Raw genomic sequence first — 16792 nt, forward strand, 5'->3', positions numbered from 1 at the left:
AAATCGAGGAAAACAACAGAATGGGAAAGACTGGAGATCTCTTCAAGAAAATCGGAGATATCAAGGGAACGTTTTGTGCAAAGGCAGGCATGATAAAGGACAAAGAAGGCAGGGACCTTACAGAAGCAGATGAGATTAAGAAGAGGTGGAAAGAATACACAGAAGAACTATACAGGAAAGATCTTAATGTCCCTGATAGCCATGATAGTGCGGTCACTGAACTTGAGCCGGACATCCTCGAGAGTGAAGTCAAGTGGGCCTTAGGAAGCATTAGTAACAACAAAGCTAGCGGAGATGACAGTATTCCAGCTGAGCTATTTAAAATCCTAAAAGATGATGCTGTTAAAGTGCTGCACTCAATATGCCAACAAATTTGGAACACTCAACAGTGGCCACAAGACTGGAAAAGGTCAGTTTACATTCCAATTCCAAAGAAGGGCAATGAGTGTTCAAACTACTGTACAATTGCACTCATTTCACATGCCAGCAAGGTTATGCTCAAAATCCTACAAGCTAGGCTTCCGGAAGTACAAGCTGGGTTTCGAAGAGGCAGAGGAACTAGAGATCAAATCGCCAACATCTGCTGGATCATGGAGAAAGCAAGAGAATTCCAGAAAAACGTCTATTTCTGCTTCATTGACTACGCTAAAGCCTTTGATTGTGTGGATCACAACAAACTGTGGCAAATTCTGAAAGAGATAGGGGTACCAAACCACCTTACCTGTCTCCTGAGAAACCTGTACGAGGGTCAAGAAGCAACAGTAAGAACCAGACATGGAACAACCGATTGGTTCAAAATTGGGAAAGGAGTACGACAAGGCTGCATATTGTCGCCCTGCTTATTTAACTTATATCCAGAGTACATCATGAGAAACACCAGGTTGGATGAATCACAGGTCGGAATTAAGATTGCCGGGAGAATTATCAACAACTTCCGATACGCAGATGATACCACCCTAATGGCAGAAAGCGAAGAGGATCTAAAGAGCCTCTTGTTGAGGGTGAAAGAGGAGAGTGCAAAAGCTGGTTTGAAACTCAACATTAAAAAAACTAAGATCATGGCATCTGGCCCTATCACTTCCTGGCATATGGAAGGGGAAGAAATGGAAGCAGTGACAGATTTTATTTTCTTGGGCTCCAAGATCACTGCAGACGGTGACTGTAGCCATGAAATTAAAAGACGCTTGCTCCTTGGGAGGAAAGCTATGGCAAACCTAGATAGCATAGTAAGAAGCAGAGACATCACCTTGCCGACAAAGGTCCGTCTAATCAAAGCTATGGTTTTCCCAGTAGTAACGTATGGCTGTGAGAGCTGGACTAAAAGGAAGGCTGAGCGCCGAAGAATTGATGCTTTCCAACTGTGGTGCTGGAGAAGACTCTTACGAGTCCCCTGGACTGCAAGGAGGTCAAATCAGTCCATCCTAAAGGAAATCACCCCTGACTGCTCACTGGAAGGACAGATACTGAAGCTGAAGCTCAAATATTTTGGCCACCTAATGTGAAGAGAAAACTCCCTGGAAAAGACCCTGATGCTGGGAAAGACTGAAGGCAAAAAGAGAAGGGGACGGCAGAGGATGAGATGGCTAGATAGCATCACCAATGCAATGAATTTGGACTTGAGCATGCTCCGGGAGAGAGCACAGGACAGGAAGGCCTGGCGTGCTATGGTCCATGGGGTCACGAAGAGTCGGACATGACTGAACGACTGAACAACAACAACAACAATTGTTTATTTCATTTATAAAGACAAAAAATAAAATAAAAAGTATTTTCCAAAAACAAAAAAAAGAACTAGTCATTTGGCATGACTCTTACTAATTTAGTTTATGGTTGAGAGCAGCTGAGACACAGAACATTGGGTGTCCAGTAACAGGTGAGTGAAAAGAAAAATTGAGGACAGGGTTTAAGAGAGAAAAATGGCCCCAACAGCTTTTAGTAAATATTTTGGAGGAGAACTAGGGTTAAGTGTACCATGAGGTTAAAAAAAATCTTCCTGAGGTATATGGGGACATTTCAGGAGAACAGAAATAGGACAACTTTCCCGCTCTGTAGAGCTGCATACGAAAACATGTTCTGATTCAGGACTGGCTGCCAGCCCCAAACCCGAGTTGTCTATACTATAGAGCAGAGGTCTCCACATTTTTTTGATCACGCACCCCTATCATTAAAACAGTTTTGAGCATGCACCCCCAATATATGTATATTTATTTATAAATTATACATATGTACTACTGTACTAATATATTATGAACATTATAAAACAGACATAAAAAATAGAAATTGAAAAAGGATAAGATAAAGATGAAATAAACAATAATTTAAAAATATTTTATTTTATTTATTAACGGTACAAACCCTCTTTTTCTCTCACTAAAAACACTATTATTAATAATAACATTTTTTAGTGAGAGCACTGTGATTGAATATACTTCATTATTTTTGAAAACCTTGGTTTAACACTTTGTGATACAGTGATTTGAAGGTCTGGTTCTCAGTTTATTTTGATACTTGGGTTTAATGGCTGTCATAGCTACCACAGCACTCGCTTCCTTCTCGGCTTCATTCTGCCAAAAGAGAGTGGGAAGGGTTCATCTCCTTCCTGCTCTCCTTCAGCAGGATGGCAGCTGCTCCAGTGCCGCAGCTTCCTCTGCCATGCCTGGCAGAGACTGGCGCAGTTGCTCTCGGTGGCCGCAGCAGAGGCAGGATAGGACTGGAGGTGAGAGAGAACTGCCCCGTCCCATCTTGCTGCCTCTGCCGCCACCATCATTGAAACTCGTCAGGGCAGCGGGAGGCTGCTCAATTATCAGGTGGCTGAAGCACCCCAATAGATCATTTTGTGCACCCCACTTGGGAGACCACTGCTGTACAGCATAGCAGGGGAAGGCCTGGTGTGTGTGTGGAGGGAGCTATTCTCTCATCCCCCCCCCCCCCAGCGTCTGCCTACTGAGAAGCTTGAACAACATTACAAGGCTTTTGGTGGTTGGAGCTCTGAAGAAGAACACTCTTATGAAGGGCAATACACAAATGCCTTACACAAATAATAAAAGAAATAGATGGTGGGAATGCTTTGCAACAGTTTGTTGCAGGTCTCAATTGTGCCTAAAATAATGACAATGCTCCTACCCCCAAACCCATAATATACCAAGAAATGTTGCTCAACAGTTTCCTTTCAGCATATCATTTATAAGAAACATTCTTCTTCCAAGTAAAACAATTTAAAGCAAGTCACACTTTAGCCCTAAACTACTTGGCATTATATTACTGAACCTCCTAAAAACATTAGCAAGTATCTATAAAACCAGTTTGATTAATTAACCTTTTTGGAGCATTTTGTTTCTGCTACATGTCAGAATAAATCTGCCACCTTTTAACTCCAAAGCATTTAAAGTTAACCTGGACGCTGCACAGCTTGCCAAATAGATTGCAAATAGTGCAATGTGGAATTTTCTTTAAGTGGATATTTCTCTTCTCATAGGAAGGAAATATTATACCTTAAGGGCCTCACGGCCCTTTATCTTAATCCCAGTATGGAGGTTACCGGAAGGAATGAGAGGAGTGTATTGTTTTACAGCCCCAAAGTATCCCTCAAAGCATATCAGGTCCTGGAAACTGCATATATTTCATTAGTACATTATTATAATTAAGGATTCTCCCTTAATCTGGAGTTTGTGATTGCAGGCATCCAATGAAAGTTTTCAAAAAGGAAGCTGTTAATATCACATCACTTTTCAAGTTGAGGAGAATGCATGCTCCCTTATACCCCTTTATCTCATGCTCATCAGCAATGACTCAAGAGATAAAGCGGCACACATCATTAAGGGATCTACACCTTGTGGGGAGCCTACATGAGTAGAAGAGGCTTCCCCACTTCAGAAATTACCCCTCCAACTTGTGAAGGATATTCTAATAGAGCACCAGTGTTAACTCAATTACATATTCAACTGAGAGCATCAAGTGAAGAACATTTGTAAGTGAATCAGCTTCAAGAGAACCACGGAGCCAGTGAGGTCCAATGGATACGATACTGGGTTTGGACCAAAGACAGCCAGTTTCATGTCCCTGCACATCCATGATGCTCTTAATGTTTTGGAGATGTGTGCAGGGAAATACCCAAACTGGCCACAAACGCATCTTTAGTAATTATAAAGCCTCCAGCACAATGAAGTTCAACAGAAATGATGTTAACTGTGAAACAGATTCTCTTGAAATGAGATGCATAACATTTATCCAGAGTAGTGTTTTAAAAAGATGATGGGGCACTTTCTGTAACTGATAAATAAACTGCATTCTTAAAGAACAAATACAGCTGTTAACGTTACAATAATGGAATCTAATAAAACATACCTTTTATTACATCAAAGCCTCACTTTGGATACATGACCAACCTGATCCTATGGATAGCTGCAATGGCAGAAGCAACAGACTGTGGCTAGCTTTGCTGCCTGGCAAGGCTGCACCACTTCCAAATTTCGTACTTAGGCTGGTACAGGGCAGGACACACCCTCACTGTCCTGGAAGACTTCGAGGAGCATGATTTTGCTTGAAAACAAGGTATGCGCTCCCTGTGAGCCATGTTTTAAAGAAAAAATGTATGGTTTGGCCACTGAATTTTGACAGAAAATTCTGCAGCGTAGCAGCAACATGGAGCAGGGGTGCAGCCCCCAGTGGGGTCCAGGGGGCCAATACAGTCTCCTGAACCCCAGAAGTTTCCCACTCCTGTTCTAGGTGATGCTCCCACAACAGAGTGTCAAGAACATTACCGTTTTTGTCACTGTCCATTGTGTTCAGATATGTAAAAGTTATTGCTTAAAATTAAGTCTGGGTCAGTTATAATTACCGTTTCTGAAAGTATCACTGCTTCAGACTGTTGTGCAGAAATATCAGTTGATTTAAATTCTTTTTCAAATATCTCTTGGTGCTTGCTGTTTCTCTTTTCTTTCTTCTTCTCCTTCTTATCTCTATCTGGATCATCCTTGTCCAACTTATCTTGTGACCGAGAATGCATTTTTTTTGGCAGAAGAGGCTCAAGCACAAACCTGAAGGATGTTAATATTTACTAAGATGACCAATACATCAGTATCAAGCATTACATCTCAATGTGCAACAGCAGCATAACTTTAGCCCATCATCCCTCTGTCAACCAAGTGAACTTAAAGGTACAATGATGGAGAGATAGAACAGCTGAAAAAGTTTGGCTGTCATGTTCAAATTTATAGCAGACCATAGCATGGAACACCTTTGACAAGTCATGTAGTAGTTTAACAGTGCATTCCTATACACGTCTACTGAGGGCTAAACTACACACTATGTTATATACGAAGTGTGCAGCTGATCCTTGCCATTTTGTTTACCTTTGTTTAAGGTTGCAAGGCCAGTAGTGCTGATGGAATGTTTCCCCCACCCCTTTTTAGCTCCTGTAGTGGTGGTGGTGATGGGGGGGAATATTGGGGGAAAAGGTGGCTGAGTGGAAAGGTTTAAACCTCCCCTACCTGTGCACAGTGGTTCTGATCCAGAGCAGGGCCTGTGTGCTTACGCTAAGGTAAACAAAATAGCAAGGACCAGCTGCACATTTATCCTTCAGAAGTAAGTCCCATTAAGTTCGATGAGACTTACTCCCAAATGTGTAAAGCAGGATTGCATCCTTAGTACCATATTAATTATCTATGCTTATTTAGGAATAAAGTTTACAACTCAATACACATTATGAACTGAAAAACATCCATATACCTTATTTGATGCAATGCAGTTCATATCATTTTAGGTTCTTTATGCTTTTTAAAAAGCATGCTTAAAGTGGCCATGTTTATTTTGAAGAAAAAGCAGTTGTGGATCTTTAGCATGAAACTGGCATGCCCCCCATCTGGATCAGGACTTTGCAGCTGCTTTTTCTTCTAAATACAAATGGCCAATTTAAGCATGCTTTTTAAAAAGCACGAATAATGTAATATGTCATTTGGCCCTTAGAAACATGCATTAACAAAACTCTGTGTGTGTATGTAGAAATAAAAAAATGTGAAACGTATTTATACAGCTGCCATATATCTTTGCTTGTAAATATATGAATGTATAATATGTCACGTAATAATGGCAACAGATGGGGAAATGATCAATTGAGGCAGGATCTGGTCCTCCCACAAACATGCATATATTTCTGCAGAGCCAACTACACCCCTCAACCCACTGCACTTGATTACTAGTTCCTGTGTGAATAGAGAGGGAAAGGAGAGATATGTGGATCATCACAGAGAAATGCTGGTAAATAATTACTTGGGCTTCTGATCTAGTTCAAAGCACTCTCTTGAGGCACATCTCAGCTTTTTAGAGTGTCCTCTCCCAGCTCTGAAGAGCAGCAACAGGCAAAGAATATGATCCCTGACTTCATGTCTGAAAGACCTGTACTCTGATCATTCTTTTTTCTTTTCTTTTTTTAAATAACATTGTAATTAGCACAAGTCAAGCAGTGTAAGGATTCAGGCGCAATTGTCTTAATAAGTCTGAGACCAGAGGTGAAATTCATCAACTGGCCTTGATGAAATCTTAATTTTGATATTATAAGCAAAGAAAAGAGGCTGATAAGCTAAGTAAGTGTCCTCCGGCTAAGGAATTTTACTGACCCAAGACTGGTTATTAATCTGCCTTCAAATGTTAATATACGGAACCAAAAAAAATCGCAAAGACCGTATAAAGTAGATACCTTAGATATCTAAAGAGTATAACTCTATATGCATAGTAGTCTTTCATAGCCTAGGTTTGAACTTCATAAAAGCCTAACAATGGAGTACACACAAGATGCTACAGTACGTAATTGATGGCACCTACCCATCAGAGCCAGGTCTGGAAGGAGCACTGTCAGAAGAGACTGAGGAAACTGAGGCAATAGACAGCGGTCTCGAAGAGGAAGGCATTGTGAATGATCTAACCATAGATCTTGGCCGACTGCCTCGTCTATCATCCACACTTGAGGGCTACAAAAAGAGCAAATATAATTCTTCTGTTACTAGAACACAAGCCAAGATGTTAATGTAATGTATAATGGCATTATGAGCACATCATTAAATAAAAATGCACTGTTATTTAGGTGACATACACACATAAACTTTAAAGTGTGTGTATGTGTAACACACACAAAAACACAAACATAGAGTAACTAAGGTAAGTTAAATGGATAAAAATGTTATAGAAACAAAATTACTACTGTAGCACATAAATTTAGTTTCACAGAGAAATGTGTAGACAGAACAGAAACATTTAAAATGTTTTTATATGCAGGGAGATTTTACAGTGCTGAATATTTATTTAAGGTTTTTTAGCCATTAATAACTGATATATGCACAAAATAATTGAACCCTTCCAACAAAAATAGGAATCCCATGCTGTTTGATCACAGGTAAATTTTCCACCCCGTCAACTAGTAGGAGGCTGGTGCTGTACAAGACAGACAGAAAGGATAAAACAGCATCAGTTCTGACAGGTCTTAGCTGAAGATCAGAGCAACGTGAGAGGATAACATCTGGGCATAAGCAAACCAGTCAATTCCCGGTACGATCTTAATATGTGCTAGTGTAACAAGTGACATAAAAGCAGCATTTATGTCACTCTCTCTCTCCTTATGGGGAACAGGTTATTATCTAGGGTGGACATGACCAACAGCAATTTCTGAAGCAATTTTATCTGCCCCCCAGTGGCTTTACCAAAAATGTTTTTGAGTTGCATGGAACAGAAATTCCACATTTTATGCAACACCTGAGCTTTGAATGTTGTATGTAACACGCAGTGTATTTCTTACCAGGGGATAGGAGGGTTCTAGTCCTTTTTCCTTTTGTGATGACCCCCTTACCTATTGTTTTTAGAAGACTATGGGGACCCATGCTTTAGCTAAAATTGAGAGGAGCAAGTCTTGTGGATTTCATTACCCACACCTACCTGCATAATTCCAGCACTGGTAATATCTCAACTTTCACTTTTGATTCACACTTTTCTTCAAAGACTCTTTGAGTTTGAGTTTTCTCAGATGCCAGATATTGCCTCAAACTGTTTTGATTTTACCCTTTCACCCTCTATCATAAAAATGAAATACTGTAAGAGTTTGGGGCTAGGGAACTTGACAAGTGGGCTGAGCTTACCCACTCCAACATGCCAACCTTCTATACAGCATGATTCACACATGACAACAGCCCCCCATGCAATTATCTTGGGAGAATACAGGACTACTTGCAGACCCCGAGCCACAACATACTTGCACGGCAGCGCCATTTGTGGGAACCAACACATCCATGTAGGTCAGATAAATGTAGCTCCCAAGATTTCCTTAATGGCAGAGGCACTTTTTTGAATGTCCAGCATTGCAGAAAATTCTAGAAATGCTTGAACTTCCATCATGGCAGAAAATGTATACACACACATACACACATATACACGCGCGCACACACACACTTATTTCTTTTAATTAGTACGCCACTTTTCTGCAAAATGTGCCTGAAGTCACTTACAACACAAGAGCAATGCAAAAACAAGAATGCATACTAATACATCAATTGCAATGTAGGTTTTAAGAAGATTCAGCACTGTCCAGTGCTCTACTCAGTATGATCTGTGCACAGTAAAGAATTAAGCCCTGTATGGATCTCCAGTTCCTATTGGTTACCTATCAGGTGTGACATTAAGTAACCAGTAGAATTTCTAGAACTGCAATTCTAAGGGATGCCAGTTTTTGATTGTATACAAAAGTGCAGAGGCATGTTTTGAACTTCTATCATTGCAGAAATCTCAGTGATACACCTCTCATGTGGTGATGCCTTTTTTAAAAAACAAAAACTGAGGTGTTTGGGAGGACATTAATGATACTTAAACAAATTTTGCTTGCTTGTTTGGACACAAATTGTATTAACTGTGCTGATCACATATCTCTGAGATGACCGGGGGGGTGGGGGTCATAGAATCATAGAATAGTAGGGCTGGAAGGGGCCTACAAGGCCATCGAGTCCAACCCCCTGCTCAATGCAGGAATCCAAGTCAGAGCATCCCTGACAAATGGCTGTCCAGCCTCGTCTTGAAGGCCTCCAGTGTGGGAGAGCCCACCACCTCCCCAGGTCATTGGTTCCATTGTCGTATTGCTCTTACAGTCAGGAAATTTTTCCTGATGTTCAGCCGGAATCTGGCTTCCTGTAACTTGAGCCCATTATTCCGTGTCCTGCACTCTGGGATGATCAAGAAGAGATCCTGGCCTTCTTCTCTGTGACAACCTTTCAAGTACTTGAAGAGTGCTATCATATCTCCCCTCAGTCTTCTCTTCTCAAGGCTAAACATGCCCAGTTCTTTCAGTCTCTCTTCATAGGGCTTTGTTTCCAGTCCCCTGATCATCTTTGTTGCCCTCCTCTGAACCCTCTCCAGTTTGTCTGCTTCCTTCTTAAAGTGTGGTGCCCAGAACTGGACACAGTACTCCAGATTAGGCCTAACCAGTGCTGAGTAGAGGGGAACTAGTACTTCCTGGGATTTGGAAGCGATGCTTCTATGAATGCAGCCCAAAATAGCATTTGCCTTTTTTGCAGCCACATCACATTGTTGGCTCATATTCAGCTTGTGATTGACAACAATTCCAAGATCCTTCTCGCTTGTAGTGTGGTTGAGCCACGTATGCCCATCTTGTAACTGTGCATTTGGTTTCTTTTTCCTAGGTGCAGAACTTAGCATTTGTCCCTATTAAATGTCATTCTGTTGTTTTCTGCCCAGCGCTCCAGTCTATCCAGATCACTTTGAATTTTGTTTCTGTCTTCCAAAGTATTAGCTATCCCTCCCAATTTTGTGTCATCTGCAAATTTGATCAGCATTCCCTGCACCTCCTCCTCCAAGTCATTAATAAAAATGTTGAAGAGCACTGGGCCCAGGACTGAGCCCTGCGGTACCCCACTCGTTACCTCTCCCCAGTTTGAGAAGGTCCCATTGATAAGCACTCTTCGAGTCCGATTCTGTAGCCAACTGTGGATCCACCGGATCGTTGTTTCATCTAGCCCACTTTGAGCTAGTTTGCTCATCAGGATATCATGGGGCACTTTGTCATCTCATTATTTTGCCTAGCCTCAGTGTTCATACACGATTTGTGTAGTTAACAACATCTGATAAATCTGTGTGGGACCAAATACACAATGTATGTTCCTATAATAAAGCTGAGAGAACAATACTGAGCTCACCCACCCAAGATTTACAGTTATAAATGTCTTATCATGGTAATCTGTGAAGGGGGGGGGGGCGTTAATTATGCATGAGTACTTCCATCTTTTTGAGTTCATCTCTGATCTACTCCAAATATGGAATTATTCAAAAGAAACCAATGCCTAACACCTATAGAAAGGTTTCCTTGCTGCTGAACTATACATTACATTTCATATGCAGTGTGCAGCGACGCCTGTTCTTTTCCCTTATTCTAAAGCAGGAGTGGGAAACAGGCAGTCCATGGCAATATGTGGCTCCCCGGCCTCTAGCATGCCCCCCCACACACACAATTTGGTGGTGTGGCAGCGGGAGGAGCAAGGTCCTGGGGGGTCCAGGGGGCGGAAATTGGCCCCTGGGCCCCCTGAAGTTGCCCATGCCTGTTCTAAAGTGGACATAGGTGACTCAATCTGGATTAGGACCCTGGTGTGAGGTGCAGAGATTTTTTTTAATCCTTTGCCCCCTGCTATGGTTCCAATCCAGATTTGCTCCTCCTCAGCTGCAATTTGCATAGGGGGGAAAAGCTTCCATTTGCTTCAATGGGTTTTCTTCCCAAAGAAATTGCAAGCAAGGGACCCCTGATCTGGACTGAGATCACAGTGTGCGCATGTGTGTGTGTGCCTGCAACGGATTAAAGCTTCTTTATCCCCCATACTAGGTTCCCAATCCAGATGCAGTCCTTCATGCCTAATTTTGTTTCAGGCAAAGGAACAGATATAGTGGCACATTACACATTAAAAGTAGCACACAGTTTGGCTGCAAGTTTGGTTTGTTAACACCCAAAGCATAAAACCGATGAAACCATCAAAATAGACCTGCTGCAGCTGCAATGCTGATGTCATGCAAACCATGGTTTGCACATTAGAAGCCAGCCTTGGGGCATGTGCTTCATTCCCTTCCTCCCAGCTTGGAGCAATTTTTCTTCTCCCTTTCCAGGAAACATTCATACTTGGGAGAGATGGCCCCTCGCAAGATAGGTAGGAAAATTATATGTTGCTGATCATCATAGTCATGGCTGGAAGAGGCTGGTAGCCTGGAAAATAAGTGCCTAATGTAAGGTCTAAGGTAGGGAAGGAACTCTCCATACACACACTTAGGCACCATCACAGTTTTAAAGGATAATAGGTTTATTGTGCTAGCTTAGGAGTTGCTAGAAAAGAGGAGTCAGCACCAGCTGCAGTCACATCCTCAACTCCGGGGGTACAACTGCCGACTAGGTCCAGTTGCCCCTGATTCCATGAAGCTGCTGGGCAAGAGCAAGCTGGCAGACGATCCTTTGAACTGCAAACATGCAGCATATATCTTAATTATGGGGGCGGGCTGCCCCCACATACTTTAAAGGATCTTGGATGGGGTAAGATGGCCTCTAAGGATGTGCACCACTAAACGTGCATTGTCCTCATCCAACTTCCTCCTCCCATAGAATTAGACCCAAGATAAATGGGATGCCCATCCAAATGCAAATGTCATTGAAAGTGCAATTCATATAGACAGCTTGTGTGCGCATCCAAATCTGGGTTCAGTTGTGCACTGCATAGGAAGTAATACAATCTAGATAGACCATCTGAATACAGATGCTGCCTATAAGCACTGCATTTTCAATAGGATATATGGTAGGGTGCACAACCAAGTGTACACTGCAAGCAGTGTAGGAAGACTCCCCCTGCCCCCACTGGTATGTGCATTTCAATGTGCATCCCTTAACAAACAACAAGATTTCCCCTATAGTCATTTAACAAGAAACTTAACAGGACAGACAGGAATCAGACTAGTTCTTAAGAGCAGTAAGTAATCATGGATCATGTATAGTTGCTTAATCCTAATTTTTTAAAGGAAGAAATAAAAGCAACAGAGTTTAGAGCCTAGCTTTGGGTGACATCTTTTATAATATTCCTAGGTATCTCCCCTTAACTTCAAAGGGGGGATGCTTCAAAAGGTGGCAGATACCACTTGAGGATTTCATTTCATGTCAAAACTGTAAAGACTGCACACTATCTTGATTGTAAAGTGACAGGTCTTTCCCAATGAACCCAATATGCTGGAAAATCTAATGTTCTTCACTTTTTTGGCTATCACTTAGGGTTAGCTGGTCAGTATGAAAACCTGATTGACGTTATTCTCTGGACTGACATTTTACTAGGACATTGAAATATGTCCTGGGGCATTTAAGTTTCAATGCAAGCACCCCCCAGGCTGATTTGCACAACAGCCCAGTGTGGGTTATTTAACCCCCGATGAGCCAAGGTGTATGCCGACTGCCATTTTGAATGTGCAACTCCCAATTGGGGGTTGCTGTGTCATCCAAACTGGCTATCAGGAGTTATGCGAAGCTTAAACAACCCTCACATAACCCTTGGTTATTCAACCCTTGCATAACCCCGATGACTGGATTCGGGGGTTGCATATTCAAATTGCACCCAGTTTAAATCATAGAATGATTTAAATTAGAATGTATTAGGAAATTAAAATCTGTTCAGATCCAGATGAGACTGGTGCTATTTTTTTCACTACAGAAAATAGATGTCCATTTTAGATGTCAAATTAGCAAAGCAAAGAAGACAGTATTATAGTACTAGTGACTGCTGTTGTGAATGTATTACTTACCTTGTGTACTTTTCGCTCAGGAGAATGTGACAAACCTATTGCTCCCTTTTGCATTTAATGTCCTTTTGGACCAACTGTTTACATTTTCTCTCTCTTTTTCTCTTTACCCATGTGAACACACACACACACACACTGCCAACTGAAGATAACACTTCATCACAGGGCTGGCCCTAACATTAGGCAGAGTGAGGAAGCTGTCTCAGGAGATAAATGCTATGGAGCAGGGAGTGCGGTGAGATATTGGGGGTCAGAGCTGTGCATGCCACATGGCCTGTGCCCCCTAAGCTAGCCTGCTGTCCTCAGGTGCAGTGAAGGGTGTTGTTTCATTGCCAGTGTTGAAGAAAGTTTCAACTCCTAGTCTGGTCAGCTGATATATATATATATATATATAAAAATGGGAGGGGCTGCCATCTTGTCCTTCACCTCAAGCAGCAAAATGTTTTGGGCTGGGTTTGAGTCTGAAAGGTTCTAGCTCGTGAGAGTTTATGCCACAATAAATTGCTAAGTCTTTAAGGTTCCACAACCCTCTATAGTTTCTGCTACAACAAATTAATACGGCTATTGCTCTGGAATGTTTTTAACGAAACAATGAACATTTAAGTGTGTGAACTACTTTTAAACATGGTACTTTTATTCAACGTGGAAGTTCACGTGACTTGCTTGTACCAGTGAATTTGTCCTATTACACAGAACTGGCATTGCATTTAATACATATGATCCTCTGAGAAGATCAAGACCTACACTCAAGACCTAAACTGACTCTGAACCCCTGTAACAGCGTAGAATCACTTGGAAATTAAAAAGGGTAACATTATTATATATCTTCCATGCATTCTACAACTGAACTTTTTCAGAAATGGCACATTTAGAGAGCTACTTACAAGAGTTCTGATACCATATTGTTTTTCAACTTTTTCTTTCAGTTGTTTAAAACAGGCTTCCATCCGCTCATGGAATGGCCTTAGTGCTTCTGTTACTTTCTCTCCATGAATTCGTATACCTTCTGTCAGGAAAGGAATCTGAAACAGGCAATTATATTTTAATCAATTCTCTGATCTTCGATCAACAGAAAGAAAAGGAGCAACATGCAAATTTCATCTTAATGGTATACATACTTTTTTGGAATAACATTACCTGTATTAACTGTAAAAGAGCATGCACACTCTCACTTTTGCTCTAAATGCATGTAACAACTCTTAGGGTGAAAGTGAGATTGTGCAGGTCCCTGTGAAGTTGTTGTTACTGATACTGGGGAAAACCCAGCATTACATGAATGGATTTTCGTTCATGCAGCTAGAATTTCCCTTCCCTTCCCCTGCTGCAGCCTCCCACATGCCCCCGCAAAGCTGCTTTGGAAAGTCACCCAGCCCTTGGGAACAGATCTGGGATGTATGCAGGGAGCTGCAGTGGGGAGGAGGAATTTGATCCGCCAGCAGTGTCCATTCCACTGGTGGAAACACACTGTTGGATACAGCTCAGTTATTCCACAAAACTTTCATATTTACAATGTGGGAAATGTTCTTGTGCCGTTGTTAGTCTTTTAAAATAAATGGAGTCCTCATGTTTTGAGAGACACAGCTAAATTCATCAGGATGAATAAATATTCCATTTACATTATGCTCAAAAGAATACCAAGGCATACTATGCGTTAAATTAGCATGCTGATGAATGCTGACTCTCCAGCAACGCTATTAATGTCAACCCCAACAGATTTCGAGAAAATAAATAGTAAAGAAACAAAGCCTGCTTTGGGTTAACAAATGCTATTTATGACCCTTTGTGCCACACTGAAAAAACAAAATACTCCATTTGAATTAGTGCACATCCATATTTGTTAAGAAAATGTAGAGACCTACTTGCTAAATGCTGAACCCATATTTCTAATCAGAAATTGGTTTTCAAAGATTTTAACAGAGGGAGAGATAGGGAAGTGGGAAGGCAAAATTAATTCTCTTTTATAATTGAAAATAATCGTTTATGTGCAAGGCTGCTGTCAGAAAATATCCATGCCAAGGTAAGATTACATAATTAGTTCATGGTGTGAAGGTGTAGCTGACCTTTAAAATGTTTTAAGAGAGATATTTCATTTCCAAAGCTACAGACCTCCCTATTAGTCTCTCTCTCTCTCTCTCTCTCTCTCTCTCACAGCCTTAAAGGGGAGGGAGAGGGGAGAAATCCTTTTGCAAGCTACATGATTTCAGAGTTTGATATTCTTCACAGCAATCAAGCTAAGAGGCTGCTTCTTAATAATTCATAATTAAACCATAATACTGATTAAAAACATTTTTTTCTAACATCGCTGAACATCCATCTAAATGAGGAGATTTACAAGAAGGGAAGATAATAAGTATACAACCGAGCATTTCAAAAAATTCAAGGAAACTTGTCAAGATGAAGTCCTGAATAAAATGTGTATTGTTGAAATTTAGCAGCCTACAGCTGCTGCTTCTCTTGGCACTTTTGAAGGAAAAGACTGAAGAACCACACTATTTCTACTATAGCCATCGTTATTTATAACCTGTACGGATTTGTTCTTGGCAATACAAAAACAACAACAACATTAAAATTGGTACTTTCCCGCTGCTTTCATTAGAACTAATAAAGCACAATTGCTTTAATAACCAAAGAGCAACTTCTAGTTATCTTCTACATGGCAATTGAATAAAGGTTGTTACTGTTATGTCACCATCACCATCACCATCACCACCTCTGAGCTCCTGTGATAAGCCACAGGAGAGGCAAGCACATGCGCTGCCAGGTCATTACTGGGTTTTACTAGATATAGTTAAATGGATGGCAGAACCTGATAAAAGTGGTACAATCCACTAATGGGGAAAGACCTGCTAAAATGAGAGTAAAGTGAACACTTCATAATGGCGTGGGCATTCAGAAAAAGCATGAGAAATGTGCTACTGCAAACTACATGGGTTAGGTACTTTTATTTTGCTTATGTTGCAGTGGAAAGCATCATGCATGCTAATCAGGGATGGTAATTGAAGAACCCAGGGTACAGTTAAGCCCCAGATCCAAAGCAACCAACCTAGCATGTACCTCAGTAACATTCTCCCTAGTCAAGGCATAGGCAAAGGTGATTTAACTGTCTCCCTATCAGAAAGCCCTTCCCCTATTACGAACTTCACCAGCAATCTCTCAGCTGTTTGGCCTATGCAATGCCTCTGCAACATTCCAATGCTTAGAGCACAGTCCTATGGCTCATCACCCATCCAGGTACTCAAAGAAATCTGGAGACTTCTGGACCATGAAATGCCTGAAACCCTATCAAACACAGTAGCTATTATTCTTCACCTGCTTCCAGTTTATAGTCACATACTCCCCAGGTACAAGGAATGGTAAGGCAGATGCTTTCACTGAAAAAGAGTAGCTCTGTTCCAGTCAAGAGGTTCTCCTGCCCCTGATGCTCATTCCTGAGAACTTCAGCAATGGGCCCATCAACATGGACTTCATTTCTTGGGTACAGAGAGCCTTGCCAGCTGATCTGTATGCTGCTCAGTATCTGACAGGATTACTATCAGTAGATGATGATTTAACTTATGTTGATGGAAAAGATGGCTGCCTGCTCCATCACTAAATGTTCTATGTTCCTGAGGGTCCACAGCTTTTGGGTCCTCTATCAAGACCATGATGCTCCTATTGCCAAGTACATGGATGTATTGAAAATCCTTAAGTTCCTCATTGGTGCTTTGTGGTGGCCATATATCTAAAAGGAACTCAAGCATTATGTCCAGTTCTGTGATATGTGCACTCAGGACCAAGATACCACATCACAGTTGCCAGGACCTACTCCAAACACTCCCTACCCACTAAAGACTGTGGACTAACATCTCCTTAGACTTAATTATCCAGTACCATCTTCGTAAGAGCAGAGCACTGTGATCTTAGTTGTGGTGGATATGCTGATCAAGATGGCCCATTTCATACCAATGCAGGGTCTGTCATCTATCTCCCAGACTGCCCAGCTGTT

At 41.5% G+C, this 16792-nt stretch overlaps 1 protein-coding gene across 2 annotated transcripts in view; it reads right to left on the minus strand.

Moving 5' to 3' along the window:
• Positions 1-16792, minus strand: part of DOCK1 (dedicator of cytokinesis 1) — a 556714-nt gene that overhangs the window by 28216 nt on the left and 511706 nt on the right. For both annotated transcript variants that reach the window (XM_084841443.1, XM_084841442.1), the window contains exons 47-49: positions 13692-13829; positions 6820-6965; positions 4838-5036 (exon numbers count right to left, since the gene is read on the minus strand). In XM_084841443.1, coding sequence (XP_084697569.1) covers positions 4838-5036; positions 6820-6965; positions 13692-13829 — 483 coding nt within the window. The remainder of the gene's footprint in view (positions 1-4837; positions 5037-6819; positions 6966-13691; positions 13830-16792) is intronic.

This window comes from Heloderma suspectum, chromosome 3 (genome assembly GCF_057233095.1).
Source record: "Heloderma suspectum isolate Gila_16-S chromosome 3, 16-S_ref, whole genome shotgun sequence".
In the NCBI taxonomy this organism is placed as follows: Eukaryota; Metazoa; Chordata; class Lepidosauria; order Squamata; family Helodermatidae; genus Heloderma; species Heloderma suspectum.